At 33.0% G+C, this 25,954-nt stretch overlaps 3 protein-coding genes and 1 long non-coding RNA gene across 5 annotated transcripts; 1 reads left to right on the top strand and 3 right to left on the bottom strand.

Moving 5' to 3' along the window:
- Positions 1 to 4,393: 4,393 nt before the first annotated feature.
- LOC100812035 (uncharacterized) lies at positions 4,394 to 14,564 on the top strand. 2 transcript variants are annotated; one of them, XR_005891924.1, is made up of 3 exons: positions 4,425 to 4,901; positions 7,875 to 8,497; positions 8,585 to 9,289. It is a non-coding gene; the product is annotated as an uncharacterized lncRNA (long non-coding RNA). The 2 variants fall into 2 exon arrangements; XR_001388958.3 differs by lacking the exons at positions 7,875 to 8,497; positions 8,585 to 9,289 and adding an exon at positions 10,722 to 14,564 and having other exon boundaries at positions 4,394 to 4,901.
- On the bottom strand, positions 4,447 to 7,597 carry LOC100818811 (uncharacterized). Its single transcript, XM_003527572.5, has one exon. It carries the CDS (start codon positions 7,339 to 7,341, stop codon positions 6,499 to 6,501), a length of 843 nt encoding a protein of 280 aa, XP_003527620.1. The 5' UTR covers positions 7,342 to 7,597; the 3' UTR covers positions 4,447 to 6,498.
- Positions 14,565 to 19,640: 5,076 nt separating the features above from the next.
- Positions 19,641 to 21,033, bottom strand: LOC100817737 (uncharacterized). Its single transcript, XM_014777116.3, has one exon. It carries the CDS (start codon positions 20,486 to 20,488, stop codon positions 19,886 to 19,888), a length of 603 nt encoding a protein of 200 aa, XP_014632602.1. The 5' UTR covers positions 20,489 to 21,033; the 3' UTR covers positions 19,641 to 19,885.
- An 891-nt stretch (positions 21,034 to 21,924) lies between these two features.
- LOC100807231 (uncharacterized) lies at positions 21,925 to 23,120 on the bottom strand. Its single transcript, XM_003527134.5, has one exon. It carries the CDS (start codon positions 23,039 to 23,041, stop codon positions 22,139 to 22,141), a length of 903 nt encoding a protein of 300 aa, XP_003527182.1. The 5' UTR covers positions 23,042 to 23,120; the 3' UTR covers positions 21,925 to 22,138.
- Positions 23,121 to 25,954: the final 2,834 nt, after the last annotated feature.

Here is a 25,954-nt window from a genome sequence, read left to right as displayed (position 1 = left end):
TCCAAAAACTATAGAAAATAATAGCATATATATATAATAATGTTTGTTAATTGTTAGGCACTATAATCCATGGCCCTCAATTCCTTAATTAGTCCAAGTTTCTAGGTGTCTGTTCCACGTGGGAAAGGCATTAAGGAACAAAACACATGTCAATTACGGGCCCTGTCCGTACATGAAATCGAAGAAAAATAATACTAATTAATATCTAGATTCGTTCAAAAAAAAAAAAAAATTGATGTGAATTTTTACGGTTGTTATTTGCTTGAAATGTACTATATTGCAGTACCAAAGAGAGCCTGCTCAAATCTGACATGATCGTGAGCCTTGGAGCCATGCAACACATGCTCCAAAATTTCTTTGTTCTTGGTTGAGTTTGATAAATGATAAAAGCACTTCCATGCTAGCAATTGCCATTTCACTATCTAATTATTTCATACATTTATAAATGATAAAAAAAAAACTAGATGATTTTTTTCTCATGCATAAAATCACCCAAAACAAAATATAAATTATTATTAATTTTTTTTAATAATAAGTTCTTAGTTCGAATAGTAGTGAGCTTATCCCTTTAAATAAAATCTTAAGTTTGTGAATAAAAAATAATTTTAGGAGAGATTCTATAAAAAGTGATAAAATATATTTTTATTTAAAATTTAGTTATCAAGAAAGCTAATAAATATTATATATCAATGTTGTAATAATAAAAAACAATGGCAACATAAAAACTCTTGACATTATATTGCATGTACTATTTACTATTTAACTATAGATATGAGAACTAAACAATGACGGTAAAGTAACAAATAATTTGAATCAGCAACAAAATGAGATGGAGGAGAGTATGTACAAGTATAAGGTTTTTTCAATTTTCTAATTCTTATTTTATTTTATTTTTTGGATGTAACTAACGGATCAGCTCGATTAGCCAGAGGCTCGTCCAAAATACACCAGGCCGCGTGCATGGACGGTTCTCATAGACGCAGCTGGGCCCATACACAGTGGGCCCACCATAAGTATCTCTGTTTGTCGCTCCTGATCTCTTGCGACTCACCCATGCCTTTCCCATGACATGCGTTGCTCATGTGTCAATTAAGTACTTGATAATATAAAGACCAACAATAAAAAAATCACTACATTCATTTAAATGCGAAAAATATGTTAAAATATACTTATAAATTATTCAAATAATATTATAAGTTTACTAATTGATACGATTGTTTATCAAATAGTTTATTTAGTTGAACAAAACACTCTTGGATGTTTAGTTGAGTAGAGTAAGATAAAGTCTTAAATTTAACAAATTACAAGTTCCAGTCTCCATTTATTTATTTTTAAACGAGGAAAATATAAGTTTGTCAGTAAATGTTCATCATTGAGTTTGGTGACTGTTCCTATTTAGATTTGAGAGAGTGTAGCCATCTTCTATCTATCTATCTATATAAATCTTCAATAATAACAAAAGACAATGAATGTGTGGGGATGAACATGAGGACCGTTGATCAGAAGTTGGAGGCCCACAATACATGTGAGAGGGCTTTTAACTTGAATTAAGAAACAAATAAGCGCATGATGCTACTAACATACTAATTATTTGAGTCCTCCCATTACCTCCACCGTTCACTTGTCTAGAAAATCTCATCAGAAAAAGTTTTTGTATCCACTTTGATTGTTTTGTTTGATTTCGAATGATATCAGTTCGCTTGATCTCTACCGTTAAAGTGGTGTGGTGGGGACACAATTCTGAGCATCATCAGAATTCAGACATGACAGCAGCAGCTCTGAAGTCTGAACCCTTTAGTCGTATTTTCATTACTTTATCTAAAATAAATATTTTTTAAAATAATTGCTTCTCTAAAATTAATCTTATTCAAATATACTTTAAATGTCTATTTAGTTCTTGAATGATATATGTTTAAATATATTTTGAATTTCTCCTTAGTAAATTTTATTTAGTATATATTTTTATTTTTACCTCTAAAATATGTAGATTATTTTTTATTAGTCATATCGAATATTTTTCAAAAACAAAATTCATTAATTTAGCATGAACCGCAAATATATTTATGGCAAAAATATAAGTTTTATGACAATCTTGTTTAAACGTTGCATTTTATTATGAAAATTTTAAATTAATATTAGATTAATCCTTTAAAAATAGAAAAATGAGTGCGAGAATGATTTCTCTACAATTTAATAATAAATAATTTATCAATATGTACATATTTTTTAATTTTGACTTATTTTTTAAATAATTATTAGTATTTATTTTTTAGGATGAAATTAAAATACACTAAATATTATGAATATTATTAGTGTTGTTCATGCTTCTTATTAGTGTTGTTTTTAACTAAATTCAATATCTTCTTCTAATATTTAAAGTGATGGGAATGAATAAAACCAAAAATCTGATACCAAACCCGGTGATTGTCCGTGCAAGAGCAAAACAACTTACAAAGTGACAAAATTCATGTGGCATGCGCTGCCCTGGCAAATTGATTAACACCAATACAAATACACTGATTGAGATCACTCAGATGGGTGTCTTTTTATTCTTATTTTGGTTTAATATCAATTTTTATTTCTTTATTATAATTTATGTGTGATTTCATTTTCGATGTTAATAACTGTGAAATTTGAGTTTAATTGATAATCAATTTTGACTAAAAATCATTAGAATTTATTTATCTTATTGTTATTTTTTAATGAAATAATAAAATTTTTAATATGATATCAATTTTGACAAGCAGAATTCAAAGAAAGAAAATTACAAGTACTTTGAATGAAAATTGAAACAAAAATATGGAAAAAAAATCTTGAAGAAAAGTTGAAGACTAAGACACTTGTTAACACACAAGACTTGCACAGTGTACCTCCTCGAAGAAGAACCAAGAAGAAGTCCAAAGGCATGTTTAGTGCGAATCCCGCATTAAGCGGGTTATCACCGCCATACTTGCTTAACGTAATGTTGCGTGAATCTTAAATTACCTTAGACATATAAAAAGAATAAGAGGAGAAAGACACAGACACACAGACACTCAAAGTTATCTCATGAATACATCAAAGTTAGCATCTTAACTAGGGAAAACTCTCTTTTTATGTCTATTATTTCTTTCTCCTCCTATATTCATTCCTCTACTTCTATCTACATCAATCTTTACTGTGTAAAATGTAAAGTCTCTCGTAACAATAAGAGACTAAATACTATAGTCTATCCAGTTCATATAAAGATAAATAAAGAAAGTTCGAAACATATTAAAAAAATCTTAGAATGATACAGGAAAGGGTGATCAAATTTTGCAAGATAGAATGAGACATTTAAGTGCATGTTTAATTTTACTTTAGATTATTCACAATTATGTTAGAATATTACTTGCACTGTCTCATAATAATCATAATATAAAAAAAATTAAAATAAATATTATTTTAATTTTTTAATATAAGATTAATTACTATTTTATTTATATTTATGATAGGTAACAAAAGTTAAAAATAAATCAAGAATGATAAGATTAATTTTATAAAATTATTATTTTCTCTCATTTATTTATTAATTTTTTAATGTAAAACAACTTAAAAAAATTATAATAAAACAAAAAAGAGTAATTAATATAATTTTAAATATATACTCACATATTTAATTTTATGTTAAAAATTTAATTTGATGTTTAGAACTAAGTTAAAATAAATTTAAAAAACTTTTACATTAAACATTAAAATAAAATTAAAAGAAATACATTAAAATAAAATTACATTATTTCAAAATAATCAATTTTATAAAATCAGATTGAGTCAATTTCACAAAGGTTCACTCAAGCACACACAAAATCTTCTTAGCGGATGTCTGTACGTGGTTTTCTTTCCATTTCTTTTTAAATGCCTTTCACGTTTGGGATAAACTCAACTGGTAATTTGGTATACTTCTAAGAAAAACGAGTACAATATGGAAATGTGAAAGTCGTTTTTTATTGCGTGTGTTGACAATTTTATTATGTTTTGGGTGATGAAAATGACGTTCCAAGGGAATTGCTTTTTACTTCATAATAATTAAAAAGTAAGGGCTGAGAAGTTTTTATTTTTAATACTATTTAAATATTAAAAATTTAATATTATTTTTCATCCATTATATTTTATAATTAGTATATTTTAATATATTAAATTTTAGAGGTTTTATTTTAATCCTATACATTTTAAAATATATTATTTTAATAATTTTATAATTTTTCATTTGAAAACATTAATCTTTTGTTAATATTTAAATTTAAAAATAATTAATTTATTACAGTGACGATTAAAACCCCCATAATATTTGATTTTATTATCTTATTATAAATATAATTATTTAAATATTGTAGTGATATTTAACTCCCACAAATTTTTAATTAATTTTTTAAAAATGATTGTTCATCCTTAAGATTCAATCTTCAATTAACAAATCAACAGATGTAATTTAGAAATAGCCAAGAAGAATTTTATTTGAAAAAAAACATAGACATGTTTAGAAGCAGCATAAATAGAAGCAATAGCCTTGCAATCAACGAGTTCCCCCGAAGATGGTTCCGTGAGAGGAGTGAATGTGGTATTGGTTGATGGAAGATTGGAGAGTGTTCCAGCAGGAGAAGGGAAGAAGAAACCGGTGCGGTGGAGATAACGAATGGCTTGAAGGATGTAACGACAGCGCGTGGCGTCGTCCGAGGAGGTTCTTGAACGGAGGCTGGTGGTGTTGAGGGGACATGGATTCAGATCTGAATGTCGAGCAGATCTCAAACTTCGTCGATCGTCCAGCCTTCTCCGCCAACTACGGTTGTTGGGCTCCACGAACCTTGGCAGCAGCCAGCAGCTTCATCGGATATGGATTTGGAGCTTCTGCGCTTCAAAACGACGTCGTCATCGAAGTGTCGTAGGTAGGCATGTTCGCTTTGGTTCTATTTTTCACCCAAATCAAACTTAAAAAACTTTTTGAATCAGTCTGATTTTTGTAATTTTTAGTGAAGTATTATTTTATTAAATTTTTCTATATATTTTTTATATTTTAAATAAAATTACGTTAAAAAATTATTAATAACAACTAATATACTAAATCTTTTATAATAAAAATTTATAAAATTTCATTTATTTTAAATTAAACATATCTTAAAAAATCATAAAAAAAGAAAATAATATGTATTACATAAATTTTATATATATAACACTAAAATTATTACAAAATTTAAGTGATACACACATAAAATATTAAAATAATATAAATATTAGTATAAGTGTTACAATTTAATTTAATTTAGTTAGGATCTGTTTTAAAATTAGAAATTGTTAATTGAATCGAATCAGTTAAGAAAAAATCATACATTCATATATATTGGTATAAAGCTACTGTTGGTTATACCATATATTCATCTTAAATATGCATGTAAGAAAACTTGTGCACTAAAGAAAAAAGAGTATGAAAAATCACTAGCATTAAGTTAGTGGTGAGGAATTTTGATAGTTTATGAAGTCATAAGTTCATTACTACCGCTGTACCAAAAAAGAAAACTGGAAAATTTTTCGCTACAATCCAGCGTAATAATTATATTTTTCCTTAATTCTGTCTGTTACTAACTTGCACGTGAAGTCTTTGAGGTTTATATTTTTAGTCATACATAATGATAGATGGTCATATTTGAATGAAGCTTATGGGTCAGCATTATCTCCTTTAAGTGAGAAAAAATGGAATTATATTAGTTGTAATTGAATTGTATTAATGTGTTATTTATTTTCACATCTCATATGTCTTTCACATTGAAGAAAAAATATTAATAATCTGTATATTAAGATAACATAGCAATTAGTTTGTCCTCATAACAGGAACACAATCATCTTCTTTTTCTTTTTCTTTTTCTCCCAACATGTGCAGTGCAGGCATTTAAATTTTGATTTAATCATTAACCTGATGACATCCATAAGCTTGACAGCTAGGATACGTGTTCAAACTGACTTTGAATCACATGTTGGTTCAATTCTTGATTTGCAGTTTCTTCTCTCTTCTTTAGTAATAATTTTCAGTTTTCTAATCATGAGGATACTTTACTCCCTGTTTTCTTTGAGCATTCACTTCATTTTCCTTCTTGTATAGATGAAGAAGGTTGATCAAATTGTTATAATTTTGAAATTAAAAAATGTTTGTTTAACCTTTTTCTTTCCTTAACTTATTTCAGAGGTGGACATTTAAAAGAATAAAGGGAATTGAAAGATGAGATTTGGGGTATACTCAAGAATAGGGAAAAAGAGTAAAGATTAAATATCTGTAATCTAATCATTAAGTAATTGTTCTGCAGTAAGAACAAAAAATAATTTACATTAATGTACAATTGGGAGACAATACTCATGGGTCAAAATTGAGTTCACAAAAATCATAGAGATGCTCTATGATTAGTGATTGAAGATGTTGAGAAGGAAAACTCTGTTCCTAATTAGTTTTCTTGTTAGGTGCTCAACTCCTATGTCTTGTGAGTTGCTCTATGATTAGTGATTGAATATGTTGAGAAGGGAAACTCTGTTCCTAATTAGTTTTCTTGTGAGGTGCTCAACTCCTATTTCTAGATCCTGAATGCACATCTCCAAATTTTCAATACGGCTTAGAAGATACTCAATAGATGAAGGCTTGTGACTGAGGAAAGAGTACAAAACTTCATCCACCTTGTCAAATTCATTTGTGTGTGATTCTTGAGAGTCACAAGCCACTCTTTTAGGCTGCATCAGTTTTGAGATTGCTGACCATCTGCTCTGCTTTGGTTGTCCCTTGGGGTCACCGATAAACAACAACAAAGATTCTAATGACCTCAATGTGACCTCTTCTGCTTCGGTTAAAACACTAAGCATGGACAAAGTGTAAAACTCACTTTTTATGGCTTTCATTGTCTTCTTCAACTTGTTCCTGGAAGCCAAGTATTTTCCACCCACTTTTGTGAAAACAGTTTCATCACCTTTCCTTCTTTGGATGACAGAGTGAAGTTCCTGCATGCTTTCCTTTGATATCAATTGGCACTCCTTAGCTGTACTGCAGATATCCAAGAGCCTCAGAGACACTTCTAGAATGTCATCAACGCACTTGTCACTGCACTCTCGTGCCAAGGCTTGTTGTTTAATTGGCACTTGAAGCAACTTATAAGTGCAGTCATGCAAATCCAACAATCCGTTAAGTTTGTGGCTTAGTGAAGATGATGATGATATTGAAGAAATGGCTGCAGAGTCCTGCAATCTTTGCATATGCTCCTCACATTGTGATATGAGTGGGTTAGGTGTGGAGGGCAAGCTGTTGCATCGAGTGTGAAGAGAGCTTTTTGTGCTTGTTTCAGTAACTGCCATTTTCCTTTTTCAGAAAACTGAGGGGTAGGATAGGAGGGTATGGGATATTGTGTTGTATATTCTGAACTCTGGAGTTTTGAGTTTTAGGGGTTGGCATCTACACAATATATAGCGAATGAATTATGGGAGACAAGAAGTTTATTTTAATCGTTTCCTTTATTGAGTGTACAATATATTCTATCCTATGATGTAAGCTTCCTATTCACAGTGAGCATGCTATCATTATATCACAAGGGAGACAAGAAGATTATCTTTCCACAGATGTCCTGGCAATGCTTCTAATTGCACAACTTTTTGTCAACTTATTTCTCTCTAATACAGGATAGAGCATAAATACATGCATGCATTTACTTCATCAAACACAAAATATTTACTTGGTATGACCTGGGAACATTGCATACACATCGCCATCCAGATATGAATAATCTTTGATGAAGATACACCCTCACCCGCTTCCCAGATTTCAAGCCATATACTATTAAATATGCTCTGTTTAATGGAATTTATAATTAGAGCTGCTTTTCTACCCGCAGACACAAGATCCACTTTCAACGTTCAATCCAATCACCTGCAAGTCATAGATAAGGTATCTCATCTACGCAAGATATCATATTCATGTGATTCCCAACTTAAAATTGAAAAATGAGTTGGGAAGCTTGGTTCACGGAAAGCACTGAGCATACAATGCTCTGACAGCACTAGGATGGTAAGACCAGAATTAAGATAATGTAGTTGCATTCTCAATTGGTGACATTTGAAAACAATAATATTCTTCTTGTCTCCTCTATTCATTTGCTATATATTGAACCGATATCAACTACTAAGAGCCGGTGTTCAGAACAAATTGTGTTTTCATTTCTAGCCACCTTTATTTCTTAGAAGAGAAAATGGCACTTGCTGAAACAAACATGAAAAGCTCTCTGCAAAATCGCAGTAACAGCTTGCCCAATGCACCCCACCCCATTTTATCACAAATCGAGGAGCATTGCACAGGTTGAAGGTACTGAAGCCACCACTTCTTCATCATCTTCAATAAGTCACAGACTCAATGACTTGCAGGATTTGCAAGAAAACACTGATAAGTTGCTTCAGTTGAGAATCTTCCAACAAGCATTGGCACAAGAATGCAGCAACAAACAGATTGATGAACTATTAGGTGGGTTTCTGAGGCTCTTGTATATTTGAGGCACTGTTAAAGATTGTCTGCTGCAATCAAAGGATAACATGCGCGAACTTGTGTCAGTTATTCGCAGGAAGAGAGATGCTGAAACTGGATTCACAAATGAGGGTGGAAAATACTTGGCATGTAGGAAGAACATTAAAAGGCAATTGCGAAAGCCTTTAGAGACTTAAAAGCAATAAAAAAATGAGATCAAAGTTTCTTCCTCAAACAAAGACAAGGAGACTTTTTCCATGCTTAGCTTCTTAAAAGAAGCAGAAGTGGTCACTAGGAGCTCATTGGAATCTGTGTTGTGTTTCATTACTGGCCCCATAAGTCAGTTAAAGCTAAGCAGGTGGTCGGTAATCTCCAATCTCGTGCAGCCAAAGCGAATATCTTTGTGATTCTGAAGTGTCCGACACTAATCTATTCGAAATGGTTGACACAGTGTTGAAGCTTCTCATCAGTTCAAAGCCTTCATCCACTGAGAATTTTCAAAGCCATGTGCAAAGTTTAGAATTGTGCATTGAAGATATTGAAGTTGGAGTTGAACGCCTCTCAAGACAACTAATTAGAACCAGAGTTACCTTACTCAACATTTTAAGCCACTAGTCAACCAAAATATGTTTCTAAACCCTTTCCATGATCGTCTCATACTTATACATCAATGTGATTAAAGAAAAGTATACATACTTTTTTTATCATATGCCATATTTGTAACCCTTCATATTCTCAGTTCTCCATTTTTTTCGTTTTTATTATTTTCTAAAGAAATATATATATTCCCCCCTTTTTGAGTCTGGAATGACCCCCTAAAACCGTTGAATATGAGGAAAAAAAATCGTGACTCTAGCCCCCAAATGAAAAAGAAACAAAACAATTTTTTTTTGGCACATGCAAGAGAGAGAGATAAAGTGAGGGTAAAACGGAAGGAATATAGTGAAGGAGGGGCTGGAGAATGACAATTACTGGGCATCAAACTTTTAGTTCACATGGGATTCAATCTTTCCAGTCAATATGAATGAAATCGTGGACATTATATTTAATTGTTCTCACACAGGGAGTTATCGGTTCGCATTTTATATGCTACAATGCAGAAAACAACGTGCTTAATGTCCTACATATATTAGAGGACAAGCCAATGCATCATGATTAATTTTATCCAAATACATATGCCATCACCCTAGCTTCCAAAAATTATGAGAAGGCTTTAATCGGACTTCAATAGTTATAATCAAATAATGATTATTTGTCCACACGTGCTGCACTTAAATTTGAAAGTGTGAGTTAAAGAAAAATATGAGTCTTGAGTTGGAATGTTCCTTTTCAACAACAAAAAAAAGTTGGAGTGTTCCTGTGCATAAGATATGACATTATTATATTAACATTTTTGAGATCTGAATCATAATCAGTTAGTCTTAGGGTGAGTCAGATAAGGTGAGATTTCTTATGTCTCCAAATTCGATAATTACATGTGGATTAGGATCCTCTAAGGTCAGGTACATCAAACGGTAAATTTTTTAAGATAAAAATAAAATTGTTTATAACTTCAGCAGTTGATTTTCTATTTTATCCTAATTACAAATAGATTTTTAACCTCTAAAATGTATTTTCTTTCTGGGGATCCTGGTGCGTAGGAAGCACTGAGGAAACAATGGCATGATGGATGTGAGATCCAAATCAAGATGGTTGCTTGTATTTAAGAGTGTCCCTCTGTAAGAAACATTGCATTAACATTACTGAGGTTTTGTGTATATCTGACTCTAAGTCTGTTACATTTCCCTTATGGATGTCTTTCATAATAGTATTTGATTTGATTTCTTGTCTCCCTAAACCACAATATACTTTGAACTAACCTCAATAGAAGGAAGGTACCAAATACTAAAGTGTGCTTAATCACCCTGTAATGATAGTGTTGCATACTGCCCGCAAAACAAAAAAAAACAAGTTTGCCAGCATCTTGTCGCTGTACTGCATTGCTTGATGTATCACCCTCACAAGTCACACCCTTCATGTTCCCTAACCAATTTGGTTCCAGTAATCTCATTTACTAATGACTCAGTGACTACAACAAATTGCAAAAAAGTAGCACAAGTTGATACATTAAAAAAATGTTGAATCAATATATTGATATCAGAAAATAAAGATTCTCTCTTTTCTGTTATATTCTGTTCTGGACAGACAAGTTCATAATCTGAATTCTATTTATGAATTGAAACAGCTCCTCGCCTCCTCTTCCAGACAAGAGCTTCTATTATGATGCATGCTCCATAGAGTTGGATATTTTATTGTAGCAGCTTGCAAAGATGCCATTTTTCAGCAATCTATGTAATTGGGATAGTTAAAAATTGGGGGACGAGACGGCTAGGCCAAGACATATGAGGAAAGAATGAAAGATATTCTTCTTGTCTCCCTTGTGATATAATTATAACCATCTCAATCTCACCATGAAGAGGAAGCTTATATCCTAATAAATATGAAGTAATATATTGGATGCAACGTGACACATTGGGAAAAGATTTAAAAAAATTATTGTGTCTCCCATAATTCATTCGCTATATAGAGTAGATGCTAACCCCTAAAACTCAAGACTCATTCCAACAGATTACCCTCCACACCTCACCCACTCATATCACAAAATGAGGAGCATCTGCATAGATTGAGGGACTCTAAAGCCACTTCTTCAATATCATCATCTTCATTAAGCCACAAACTTAATGCTTTTCTGGATTTGCATGACTGTGCTGATAAGTTGCTACAATTACCAATCAAACAACAAGCCTTGGCATAATGGTTCAGTGACAAGTGTGTTGATGGCATTCTAGAAGGGTCTTTGAGGTTCTTGGATATCTGCAGTACAGCTAAAGAATGCCGACAGATATCAAAGGAAAGCCTGCATGAACTTCACTCTGTCATCAAAAGAAGGAAAGCTAATGAAACCGTATTTACAACTGAGGGTGGAAAATACTTGGCTTCAAGGAACAAGTTGAAGAAGGCAATCAGAAAGGCCTTGAGGAATTTGAAAACCATCAAAAGTGAGTTTTACACTTTGTCCATGCAAAGTGTCTTAACAGAAACATAAGAGGTCACAGTAAGGTCATTATAGTCTTTGTTGTTGTTTATTTGTGACCCCGAGGGGCAACCAAAGCAGAGCAGATGATCAGCAATCTCGAAGCTCATGCAGCCTAAAAGAGTTGGCTTGTGACTCTCAAGAATCACAAACAAATGAATTTGACAAGGTGGATGCAGCTTTGCACTCTTTCCTCAGCCACAAGCCTTCACCTATTGAGTATCTTCTAAACCAAATTGAAAATTTGGAGATGTGCATTCAGGATCTCGAAATAGGAGTTGAGCACCTCACAAGAAAACTAATTAGGAACATAGTTTCCCTTCTCAACATCTTCAACCACTAATCGTAGAACATCTATATGGTTTTTGGAACTCAATTTGATCCAATGAGTACTGTCTCCCAATTGTACATTAATGTTAATTAAGTTTTCATCTTCTCTCTTTTTCCATATTCTATCTTATCTTTCAATTCCCTTTTATTCTTTCAAATTTTCACCTCTAAAATAAGTGAAAGGAAAGAAAAGAAAAGGCTAAACAATTTTTTTTATTTCAAAACCGTAATCAGCCTCTTCACATGTACAAGAACTCAAGAAGGAAAATGAAATGAGTGATCAAGGAGGAGGAGGAGGAGGACTAAAGCATGATGATTAGAAAACTGGAAATTATTATGTAATTGAACCCACATATTCTTCGAAGTCAATTTGAACAGCCATCCTAGCTGTCAAGCTTAAAATTGACATTAGCTCTCAATTTTTATAAGCTAATGGAGGGAAAAAGAATATGATTAGGTTCCTGTTATGAGGACAAACTAATTGGTATCTTATTTTAATATGCTGTTTATCATTACAATTTGATTGACAACAGAGAAGTGGAAATAAATAACACATTAATATTATTTAATTACAATTTACAACAAATATAATCCAATTTTTTTCTCACTAAATGAAATTATGCAAGACATATAAGCTTCATAAAAATATGACCATCTATCATTAAGTATGACTAAAGTTATAAATCTCAAAGACTTCATTTGTAAATTAGTTTACAGAAATAGAATTGTGAAAAACAAAAGTTCTTATGCTAGACTGTGGCAAAAAAATTTCTTTTTTCTATTTGGTACTGTGATGGTAATGCACTTATGACTTCATGTAATCTACCTAGGTCATCCACCATTAACTTACTCCTAGTGAGTTGTGACTTTTAATACTCTCTTCTTTATCTATAGTAAACAATTCTTTAGACATGCTCTTATACGATTTTTTCTTTTGGGTGAATATATGGTATAACCAACAGAAACACAGCATCCATGGTAAGTTTGAAACAGAGAAAGAGACGGGAAACAATGTGCATGAACAAACTTGGGTTTGACTTCACTTGTCGTGATCTGTTTTAAACAAGTACACGTGTATTGTGTCTTTATACTCTTGCAAGTTGCAAAGAATGATTTAAGCTAAATTTTATATGGGAACGGGGTGATGTGATGCGATTCTTGTTCCTCCAAGACAGGCACTGCAGTCGTTGTTTTAGTCTTAATACAGCAGTCCACACGTGCAGATGAGTTGAATTTAAGGTTAAAACACGTTTTAGGTCCATTTGCATTGGAAATGTCATAATCATGCAAGTGAGAGAGCAAGTTGAGACAAAATACTGAGTTGGATAGTTTCCTTGGGAGAGACACTATTCTAACATTTATGAAATTATGTCTAGATCCAAATCTCGATTAGTTAGCCTCATTGGTATTTGTTTAGGAGGAGATTCATTATGTCTCCAAAAGCCATAGTATATATTGACAAGAGACCATTGGCAGATCCATAGACTCAATTCTACATTCAAAATCAAGTCTTCTCTTCTCTTTTCTTCTCTTAAGGAAAAATGGCATCCTCTCCTTTGAACTCAAAATCTGGCTCCCATGGTCGCTCAAATAGCTTGCCCTCTAGACCACACCCTCTCATTCTCAAATGCAATGAACACTTGGAAAGCTTAAGGGCTTCCAATGAAACCTCTTCTTCCTTATCAAATCTTAGACATAAGGTAGGAGGATTGCAAGATCTGATTGAGTGTGTTGAAAAATTGATTCAGCTTCCTCTCACTCAAGATGTCTTTCTCCATGAGTGTCAAGAGAATTGGGTGGATGAACTTTTGGATGGATCCTTAAGGCTCTTAGATGTGTGTACTTCAGCCAAAGAAGCTTTACTGCACACAAAAGAATGCACACGTGAACTTCAATCAATCATTAGAAGGAAGAGGGGTGGTGAAGTGGAGTTGACAGCAGAGGTTAAGAAATTCTTAACATCTAGGAAGGTAGTGAAAAAGGCAATCTCCAAAGCCTTGGCAAATTTGAACAGCATTTCAAAGAGTTGCAACTTCTCATCTACCGCAGACAAAGATCACCGAACAGTGGCTTTGATTAGCTTATTACAAGACGTGGAAGTGGTTACACTTTCAACATTTCAGACACTGCTGCAATTTATCTCAGGATCAACACGATCAAAGTCAAACAACTGGCTTTCAATTTCCAAGCTAATTCAGCCCAAAAGAGTGGGTTGCTCGCTAGTTGCTGATGAAAGTGAATTTGCCCAATTGGATGCAGCATTGCAGTCCTTCGTATGTAAGACTTGCAAATTTGAAGACACGAACAATCTGCAAAACCACTTGGAGAAAATGGAGTCGTGTATTCAAGACTTTGAAGAAGGACTTGAGTTTCTATTTAGGCGTCTGATTAAAATCAGAGTTTCCCTTCTCAATATCCTTAACCACTAGTCCAACATAGCTGGGGTAGAATTTTTGTAGTGATAGATAGAGATACGCTTGTGCATGGAAATCATAAATGTATATGTCTAGTGATAATGAACTGAAAATCTTTCTCAATTTTCTTTGTCATATCTTCTTGAGCAGATTATAATTTCCTGACTTGAAAATCAATTGCATCATGACAACATTTTTAACACATCAAATATAAAATTGAAAAAATAATCTAAATTCGGCAAGTAATATATACATGTACAAGGCTAAAAGAGTGGCTTGTGAGTTGTGACTCAAGAATCACTCACATATGAGTTTGAAAAGGTGGATGCAGCTTTGCAGTCTCTCCTCAGTCACAACCTTTCATCTATTCAGTGTTTTCTAAGCCATGTCGAAAATTTGGAGATGTACATTCAGGATCTAGAAATCGGAGTTGAGCACCTCTAAAGGAAACTAATTAGGAACATAGCTTCCCTTCTCAACATCTTCAACCACTAATCATAGAACATTTCTATGATTTTTGTGAACTCAATTTTGACCGTAACATCTCATTTTTTATAAAATAAATTAAAAATGATTTTATTTAAAATAAATAAAATTTTAGGAAAATAATAAATTTTTTGTAATTAAATAAATAATAAAAATAATTTTATTAATTAAAATAATAGATTTAAGGTAAATAAAATAAATATATGTCTTTAGAAAAAATAAATATTTTATTTAACAAGGAGTAAAATAGATTTTCTTTATATAAAATGATAAAATAAAAAATAGAGTAAATAATAGATACAAAGTACCTTATGTATAAACAAAGACATAATGAGTCACACTTTTTACATTTATCACACGTATTTATTCTCTCTTCCTCTCAAATCTATTTTTACTTCTTTCTTTTTCAAAATCCTTTCTTTTTTCTGGATACACTCACATCTGTCTCAGTAAACCGACGATCCTGGATTTGTTAATCGTTGGATCGTCACAAAATTTGAACACGAGGTTCGGAACTTATTTTCCCACACACCTGCCATTGAGATTTTCGAGATAATGTCTTTGGTGAAAGAAATATCCCTCGCATTGAGCTTTTTCTTTTTCCGCATACACCCAAACCTGTCGTAGTAAAACTATGATCCTAAACTCATTAACCGTTAGATTATCGTGAAATTTGGACACCGGCTTTGAAACTCATTTTTCGCACAGTCTCACTGTTGGGATTTGCAAAATAATGTTTTTGCAGAGAGAAATTAATCTTGCACGTTGACAGTGAAATGAAGGCTATAATCTCTTCTCCTTCTCTGTAATGCTTGAAAATCCTACCAGAACAATTAGAGGAAAAACTTGAGTAATCTTATGGAGCCACTAGAGACATTGTTATCACTGTCGAACTACACACGTGGTTAGAGGTAAGGAATGAGTTTATCGTAATTGGGATTAGAATGAACATGTGTAGGAATCCTTAGAGGATCGAATTGAGATTTATTTTGGGATGTTTATTGTATTGTAATTCTTCCTGTATGATTATGTGAAATTGTTTGATGAGTTTTACTCTCCATGTTGTGAGAAACATTTTTGTATAATTTGTTTGTGTTTTGGATAAGATTTACTAAATTAACATGATAAATTATTATATTGGGATCATGAAATTGTGATTGAAATTGTATTGTGAGATAACATATTTCTTTGAGATTGTAACATTGTTATTGAGATTGAGTATAAGTGCAAATTTGAATATGTGTTAATTTGTGAGATACACGTAATCATGTGATGGTGGATTGTGACATTGTGAGATGCAAAATTGTGGACATGAAATTTGGTTGTGAATAAGTGTGTGATTAATACTTGATGTAACAATACTTGTGTTGTGAGTTGTGAATTATACAATAACCCGACTGGTGTTTACCTTGAGAAAAATGTTTATGCGCAATGTTAAAGGAAAGTGTAGGATTCCTGGTTAGGAACCTAAAGTGTTAAATTATAGTGCAATGTGTTAAACGTGTTTGAAACATGAGTGTGAGGTCGTGGGTATTGTATAATTCATGAACAGTGTCTGCGTGCAAAAATTGTTTTAGGGGTTGAACCTGAATCAGGAAGGTAAGACCCTAACAAATTCTTTGGAATCTAGGCCTTGGGGTAAAGACACTTGGTTTGAGTGTTTCTTTAAACCTATGTTGATCCCATATGATTGGAACATTCTTGCAAAATAGAGTGATCCTGACTGGTCACCTTATGATTTTACTTAGTGAGAGTGACCTGACATACTCATTGTGTGGTGTGTCTTGTTATGTACTCCTAAACGTCCCAATGTGATTTTTTATTGACATGATACCACATTACATATAGGCTTGAGTCTTATTATAATTGTTGCATAACGTCTGTTAATTGTTTATTATGAAATTGATAAGTGTTATTACGTCTTGACCTAAGTGTGTGATTCATGTGTAATGTAATTGGTGATTGAAAAATAAATTTTAAATGATAAAGTGGTGAAGTGACGTGAATTGTATTAAGTTGAGTTATGTTATAAATATTTCTATAATTTATTTTAATCATGTTTTTATTTATTTGTATTTTTTTAGAAATATGATAACTCACTTCTTGTGTGCTATTTGTTTGTGTTTGGATCATGTGATGATTCATGAGAGCAAATGACTAAGTGGATGACTCTAAAGAACTTTGTGTTAGAGGACGCTGTGACACAATGCTCTGATAGGATGTGACATTAAGGATACGTTTTTATTTTAATTGCATGATGTTATTTTATTTTATTTTACTTCACTAATTTAATAAAATTTCTTTTGTAAACTTTGATGACCTTGTTCTGAGCCGAATATACTTTTAATAAATTTTATTTGATAATAGTGAAGTGAATGTGAACCTTTTATCCATGTGGATTTATTTATTTATGTGTATTTTTATATATGTTTTACTTGTTTATATGTGTGGAAGGATTGAGGGTATCACAAATAATGTATCCTAATTGTACATTAATGTGAATGAAGTTCTATTTATCCGGCAGAACGTGTTAATTAAGGATCATATTATAGTTATTTCATCATCTGTCTTTTTTTCATATTCTCGAGTACACTCCAAATCTCATCTCTCAGTTTCCTTTTATTATTCTTTCAAATGTTCACCTCTAAAATAACCTCTAAAATAAGTGAAAGAAAAGAAAAGGTTAAACAAACTTTTTTCATTTCAAAACTACAACGATTTGAGCAGCCTTCATCATCTATACAAGAAGGAAAATTAAATGAATGGTCAGAGAGAAGGCGTAAAGTCTGACGACTAGAAAACTGAAAATTATTACTAAATAATAATAAAAAACTTTGCAAATCAACATTGAACCCACATGTGATTCGAAGTCAATTTGAACAGGTATCCCAGCTGTCAAGCTAAAAATATAAAGACTTCATGTGTAAATTAGTAAAAAGACTTCGTACCCTATTGCTCAGAGGCTCTTCCTTATTCAAAGGTATGGGGGAGGGATGTTGTACGCAGCCTTACCCCTGCATATGCAAAGAGGCTGTTTCCGGATTCGAACCCATGACCAACAAGAGTTCGCCCTCCATGTGTAAATTAGTAACAGAGATAAAATTATGAGAGAAAAAAAATTCTTGCACGGGTTAGTGGCGCAAATTTATCTGCTTTTTTTATTTTTGGTACAGTGATGGTAATGAACTTATGACTTTATGTAAACTACCGAAGTCCGGTAGTAATGATTAATGAACTCTTGTAACTTCATGTAAAGTGTAAACTACCAAAGACCCTCACCAATACATAATCCTGGTGACTTTTTTTTTTTACTGCAAAAAAATAATTTAAACCCTCGTGACTTTTTGGATTAAAGTTGAACACGTATAAGTGAGATTAAGAAATCTCACAGAATGAAAAAGTTAAACACATATAAGTGAAGGAAAAATTCATAAATTTAAGTTTTAAGGTTTTGAACTAAAGTGTGTTATTAAATTCACTTGTATGATTGTTCATAGTCCATTAGTAAAAATCTTTTCTGGTATTTATTCTCTTGGTTTTGCAACATTGGTATTAGAACAGATGATTTAAAATGTGACTAACTCATACCAGTAAGATGACCCATGGTTTGACATTCTAACCAAATCAGGAGAGTAAGATAATCGATGGTTTGACATGATGACCAACTCAAACGTAGTGTTTACCCTCCTCAATTTTCCAACGGGTGAGTCGATGCATAAAAGCTAGGCAGTGTGTCCCATGGGCATGAGAGGTGGAGCTCGCGAACACTTTTTATACTCTCTTATTTATCTACAGTGAACAATTTTTATGCATGCTCTCTCTTTTAAGATGAATAACCTACAGAAACTGAAACACACCATCAATTGTATATTTCTAACAAAAAAAAAAAAGATAAAGAAAAAAAAGGAAAACAATGTACGAAAACAAGCTTGGGTTTGACTTCACTTATTGTGATCTGTTTCAATTAAGTACACGGGTATTGCATCTTCATACTCTTGTAAGAAATTATATAAATATACTCATTACAGAAAACAGGGGCGGCTGCCCAAGGAGATTGAACTTATATTAATAATAATATGTAGGTTAAATGTCATATGGAACGAGTGATGCGACGATATTCTTGTTCCTCCAAGAGAGGCACTGCAAACGTGGTTTTAACATTAATACAGCAGTCCACACGTGCAGATAAGTTAAATTTAAGATTGAAACACGTTTTAGGTGAGGCATTTGCATTTGAAAATGTCATAATCGTGCAAGTTGAGACAAAATGAGAGTTGGATAGCTTCCTTGGGGGAAACACAGTTCTAACATTTATGTAATTATGTCTACATCCAAATCTTGATTAGTTAGCCTCATTGATATTTGTTTAAGGTTAAAGCACGTTTTACGTGAGGCATTTGCATTGAAAATCGTATAATCATGCAAGTGAGAGAGCAAGTTGAGACAAAATACTGAGTTGGATAGTTTCCTTGGGAGACACACTGTTCTAACATTTATGTAATTATGTCTACATCCAAATCTTGATTAGTTAGCCTCATTGATATTTGTTTAGGAGGAGATTCCTTATGCTCCAACAGACAAAATATATATTCACAGGATGCCATTGGCAGATCCATAGGTTCAACTCAGCAAGTAATATACGTGTTCTTACATTGTATTGCCTTCAAATTTATTTGTATGTGATTATTGAGAATCACAAGCTACTGTTTTAAGCTGCAGCTTTGAGATTGTTGACCGTCTGCTCTTCTTTGATAGCCCGGGTCAAATAAACAACAACAAAGATTCCAACAAGTTCAGTGACTGCTTCTTCTTTTAAGACACTAAGAGTGGCACAGTATCATTGCCTTTCTGAGGAAGAAACTATGAACTCATTTCTCATTCCTTTCAAATTTTCAAAAGCTTTTCTTATTCCCTTTCTTCATCTTCTTCCTAGATACCAAGTTTTTTTCCTAGATGTGGGTTCCTAACATGCCTCCACAGGATACCATGTTATAGTTCAACTTAGAACCAATAAACACTAAATGAAGTTGTCTAATAGATATATAACCTGTACCTCAAGAACTGAGACAGACAATGTGGGACTTCCTAACACACAGATTCTAATGAGCTCATAGTGACCCTTTCTGCTTCTTTTAAGATGTTGAGCATGGAAAAAGTCTCCTTGTCTTTGTTTGAGGAAGAAACTTTGAACTCATTTTGTATTTCTTTCAAGTCTCTCAAGGCCTTCGCAATTGCCCTTTTCATCTTCTTCCTGCATGTCAGGTATTTTCCACCCTCAATTGTGAATCCAGTTTCAGCATCTCTCCTCCTGCGAATATCTGACACGAGTTTACGCATGCTTTCCTTTGATTGCAGCAGACAATCTTTAACTGTACTAGAAATATCCAAGAGCCTCAGAGACCCATCTAATAGTTCATCAATCTGTTTGCTGCTGCATTCTTGCGCCAATGCTTGTTGGGAGATTGTCAATTGGAGCAACTTATCAGCACTTTCTTGCAAATCCTTCAAGTCATTGAGTCTGTGACTTATTGAAGATGATGATGCTGATGACAATGAAGTGGTGGCTTCAGAATCCTTTAATCTGTGCAAATGCTCCTCAACTTGTGATAAAATGGGGTGTGGTGCACTGTGCAAGCTGTTACTGCGACTGTGCCGAGAGCTTTTTATGTTTCTTTCTACTGGTGCCATTTTCTCTTCACAGAAAATGAAGGTGGCTAGAAATGAAAAAAGAATTTGTTCTGAACTCCGGGACTTTGTAATTGATATCTGTTCATTGGTCGATATATATAGCAAATGAATATTTTTGTTTAAAACTGTCACAGCATTGTTTGCTCAACTCAATTTTCAATTTTAAGTTGGGAATCACATGAATATGATATCTTGCATAGATGAGTTATGTCTCCTCCATCATTTCAGGTCCAAGATATAAAAACTCAAATTGTGAACTCCAAGAGGGCAAGGTGATTGGATTGAACGTTGGAAGTGCATCTTGTGTCTGCAGGAGGAAAAACAGCTCTATTTATAAATAGCATTAAACAGAACATGTTTAATTGTATATGGCTTGAGAATGGGGGTGGGGGTATCTATGCATCTTCAGACATCAAAGATTGTTCATATCTGGATGGGGATGTGTATGCTGTGTGTAGTGTTCCCTGATCATATCACGTAAATTGTTGAAATGCATGTGTTATACTTTGTACCATTAGAGAGAAATAAGTATTCGTCTTTTATATGTTGCATAATTTTTTATCCCGTTTTATGAATCATATGCACGTGAAACTAATTTCCTTTTTTTTATAATTAATGTAAGAAAAAATAATTAAAATGCTTACAAGTTAGTTTTCAACCCTACAGGGTTGATAGATATGAGCCAACACAGCAGAAGAAGAGGACACTTGAAATACAGTGAGGGGAAATTCGTTAAGGAAGGTATATATGCAGTACCACGTGGAGAGGTCAGTAGTCAAATTCACCCCGCCAAAAAATAAACAAGCTACACAAATATACCCGTTAAAGATTAATGACAAAACGAAAAAATTTGAAATTTTGAAAATGTGACTCAAATTAAGTTTGAACTATGATCATAGAAAACACAGCAATTTAGTTTGAGTTGGTTCGAAAATAATTTGAAACAAACTAATTTTATTTTTTATGATTTGAATTGGATTGTTATTTAGATTTTTGTCTTTTTTAAGTCGCAAAACATTATTTGTTTGGCCAATAAACAAATAAAATTTCACTGACTAAAATAAGAGTAGAGTTACAAACCAATACATAAAGTCTTTTAATGGCTAATGTTTCATTTAAGGGACAACAATTAATAAATATATAGAAAGTCAAATGCATAAATGTATAAAAAAAAGGTGTTTAAACTTTAAATCTCATCATGCATAAATGTATAAAAAAAAAAGGTGTTTAAACTTTAAACTTAATCATGCATATGACTTGATCTAAATTACAAATCACAAATAAAAAGTAATCTCAATCTTAAAAAAAATGCAAATTAATGTTCATAATAAAGTTAGGGATTTATTTGATGATAAAATAGAAAATTAATATGTTTGTGATTTGATTTGGTTCTACTTCTCAGTTATGGACATGGGAGCCAAAACAAAAACTTAACAGAAAGTGGATCAGTTTTTGAAAACTTATTCCATGCAAATAAGTCATGAACTCTGGAAGAAATCAAGCAGATGTGTAATATATATGAACAATATATTGAGTGATATATTTATCAAATCATGAACATAACAAGTACGTTAATATCTACAATTGTACCCAAGACAATAATATCTATGCCATTACAAAAATTTGACCTCTCCAGTTTAGATTCTTCAGCTAGTGATTAAGGATGTTGAGAAGTGCAACTCTGATTTTAATCAAACGCCTAAACAGTGACTCAAGTCCTTCTTCAAGATCTTGTATGCAAGTCCCCAAGTTCTCTAGCTTCTTTTGCAAATCACTGATATCATCATTTGACTTGGTTGACATGTTAAAGGCAAATAACTGCAATGCAGCATCCACTTTTGCAAACTCATTCTCATCTGCTCCTTGTGCGTAGCCTGTAGCTACCCTTTTGTTGTGCATCAGCTTTGAAACCAAAGCCCAGCTGCTAATTCGTTTTGCTTGTGTGGACCCAGAAAAGAAATTCAGCAATGACTCAAATATGGAAAAAGTGACCACTTCAGCTTCTTTTAACAAGTTTACCAATGCCATGGTTTGGTAGTCTTTGTAATTAGTGATGGCAAGGTTTCCCTTATTTGCATTATTATTACCCTTCAGATTCTCCAAGGCTTTGAATATGGCCTTTCGCACCACCTTCCTTGAGGTCAAGAATTTCTTAACCTCTACCGCGAGTTCCACTTCACCACCTCTTCTTCTTCTAATAGTTGATTGAAGCTCACGAGTGCACTCCTTGGTGTGAAGTAAGGCATCTTTGGTTGCGGTACAAGCATCAAGGAGCCTTAGAGATCCATCCAAGAGATCATCCACCCATTTCTCTTGGCGTTCTTGAAGAAGTGCTTCTTGAGTTAAGGGTAGTTGAACCAACTTTTCAATGCACTCTTGCAAATCAAGAAGGCTACTTAGATTTTGCCTTAACAATGAAGAAGAGATGGTATCGTTGGCCCCTAATCTAGCTAAGTGTTCATTGCATTGTAGGATGAGAGGGTGTGGCTTAGAGGGCAAACTATTAGAACGAGCATGGTTGTGGAATTTGTTGTTCCATGAAGAGGCTGACATTTTAATTTCCTCAATTAGACAAGAGGAGGAAGTTGTTGAATATATTTGCAATTGAATTGAATGGGCAACTTTGCTATCCTTCCTTGGCTATTGATCAATATATATATATATATATATAATGGAGACACGAGGATTCTCATCTTAAACTAATACAAATAATTGCTAAACCAATCTAGATTCATCTAAATATTATCAGAGATATGTTAATGTTAATGCAATGTCCCCCCAGCCTAATCTTTACAACTCATACCCCCTTTGTTTTATTAGTTTCTCCCACACCATTATAATCCCACTTGGATTTTGATCCATATATTTCTTTTTGGTACACTGTTTCTTTATCATAAGTTGCACGAGGAACATTGACGTTATTTTGGCCGTTGCTACAGAGATACAATTATATTTTTGTCTTTTGTGAAGAATTATTTTATCGATGTAAACATATACACGTGTTGACTAGTTCAATTCGTAAAACGAAAGCTCCATACCTCTTGGTTATCAGCTTGAATTGGTACTAATAAATATACAATCATTTATAATTCTATCATTTCAATTCTATCACTTTCTCTACTAACACTTTCGGATGTGCCGGTGATTGACTTGAAAGTTTCATTGCTTTTTAGCTGTATTATTGTGCATTTCATGTAAAATATGCTATGCAAGAAATGCAAGTTGCTTGATTTGTTTTCTGTGACGAGTATGACAATTGACCCCCCCCCCCCCCCCCCCTCTTCCTCTTTTTTTAGCAGCATTGTCAGTTTAAATGTTTAATTCAAAATAAAAAAAATTCAAAAAAAAAAAAAAACTCTCCTCTTGAAACAAAAAATAAAAAATTGTCTACATAAATTAGGGGTTGTGAAAAATGAAAGTGATTGATTTTATGAACAAGATATAGGCCCATATCCTGATTTAGATAAAGTGTTAGTACTGAAATGTATTTTTAGTGGTGACGGTGTGTATTATAGACCTTGCTTTGCTGTCCGTATAATATAGAAAGATATCATAAGGAAATTGCAAATTGATTTGCTTTGTCCTCATAATAATAGGAAGACAGCCATCACATCGTTCATTGAATTGAACTTGTAATATTTGAGCCTACGAATGATAATTGAGGGCAGTTGATCAACCACCTAGCCACCAACCAAAGGGGGCAAAGGCAACGTGAGATCAGCATGATGTTGTTCCAAAACTTGAGTGATTGATCCATATAGCATGATACACAACGTACATGCTTAGAAACACCAAGATTTGAATTAGATCATAAACACTTATTCAGATAAGAACATATAACTATTACCAAATTGAACCTTCGAGAAAATAGTTAATGCGTTAAGACTCGTCCAATAATGTATAATAAGTTTACTGAACTTTACAGAAACTACTTTAAACCTTTATTTTTAGAGTAGACATTAAAGCATCAAACATTCAAACTTCTTCCCTCATTTCTGTTATTCTTTTACTTATTTTGCAGCTGAACTTGAAATAAGACCAAAGAGAGAAGTGATGTGGTAGATATACATTACATCTGGTGGGAAAAGGAAGGATGAAAATAAGAACCTGAATTTGAATCTCTGTAATATATAATCAGTGCCAAACAAATATTTAGTTACAGTTATAATAAGTGAATTTAATAGTTCCAGATATTGAGAAGGGAAACTTTGGTTCTAATGATTTTTATTTCTGAAGATGGTCAATTCCTGCCTCTAAAACCTGAATGCAAAACTCCAATTTTTCAAACGCTTTTTGAATTGCCTTCTTCACATTCTTCCTTGATTGTAGCAGGACATGTTTGGCAGCACTACAGATATCCAGGAGCCTCAGCTCAGAGATCCTTGTAGTAATTCGTCAACCCATGTTCTCATGCCAAGGTTTTGCTATTTGGCTGGCAATGATTGGTTTTCTCAAAATCATTGAGTCTTTGGTTTATTGATCAATGATGATCGAAGGGAGGCTTCAAAAGCCTTCAATATGTGAAAATACTCCACATATTTTTGACATGAAAGGGTGAGGTATTGGAGCGATTGTGCAGAGAGGCTTCATGTTTATAGTCACAAAGTTAGCGTAGAATATCAGGCTTCCCAGCTCAATGCCAATTTTCAACTAAGAAACTCGCCATGCATGGCCCTATCTCTCTGTGTGTACTCCCCAACTGAAAACAGGTTTCTTATGGTCCAAGAGATTCAGCCGAAGAGAGAAGTGGGAAAACAAAAATCATCTTGCACCCCTTTAATTGGCACATGCTATACGAAAAATCTCTCGTTATCATGCTGAAACTTGAAGCTTGTCCACAAACCCCCTGACCAATGACAAATTACTTTATGAGAAGATTATAGTGGGAGCTGAACCAATAGAATTTTTTTTATATTTTTGGCTTAGGTTACCTTAAGTATAAACTCTGCAACTGCATGTTCTCTTCTACTGCATTTTTACTTGTGCGCTTTCAGTAATTTTTCAGCAACTTCTATGGTCCAATGAATATTCTGACTCTAAACCTGAATTTACCCATTATGATTTAGGATAAATTTTTGTTAAGCTGCCAATGGATGAAGTAACAGCAGTTTTTTTTTTTTTTTTATCTGTAAGAATCAAATACAGTACCAAAGAATTTATAACACTCATACATAATGCTCAACCAAGTAAATCCCTTTGGTGAAGTAACTGCAGTTTTGAAGAAACAACAGATGATCCTAGAAGCACTTGAAGGTAATTTCTTTTATGACGAGTAACCCATAGCCCTCAAAGATACCAGCCTTTAGTAATTGAATCAATAGTCTAGACTATTCTGTACCACATGCAGTTCTAAATAACTTCAACGATCCGGTTCAATTGTCAATTGACACCATTTGGTCTTAAGTTAAGGAAGTTCGTTAAAGTTGGGGATTAAATAGTTTGTAAGAACCAACTAAACATACAGCA

The sequence above is a fragment of the Glycine max genome, chromosome 6 (assembly GCF_000004515.6).
Source record: "Glycine max cultivar Williams 82 chromosome 6, Glycine_max_v4.0, whole genome shotgun sequence".
In the NCBI taxonomy this organism is placed as follows: Eukaryota; Viridiplantae; Streptophyta; class Magnoliopsida; order Fabales; family Fabaceae; genus Glycine; species Glycine max.
The sequence above is the reverse complement of the archived record's forward strand: the minus strand, read 5'-3'. Positions and strand labels throughout refer to the sequence as shown.

Bases quoted from the DNA above. Each gene is read 5' to 3' on its own strand.
- LOC100818811 (XM_003527572.5), bottom strand. From the start codon at position 7,341: ATGGCAGTTACTGAAACAAGCACAAAAAGCTCTCTTCACACTCGATGC.
- LOC100817737 (XM_014777116.3), bottom strand. From the start codon at position 20,488: ATGGCACCAGTAGAAAGAAACATAAAAAGCTCTCGGCACAGTCGCAGT.
- LOC100807231 (XM_003527134.5), bottom strand. From the start codon at position 23,041: ATGTCAGCCTCTTCATGGAACAACAAATTCCACAACCATGCTCGTTCT.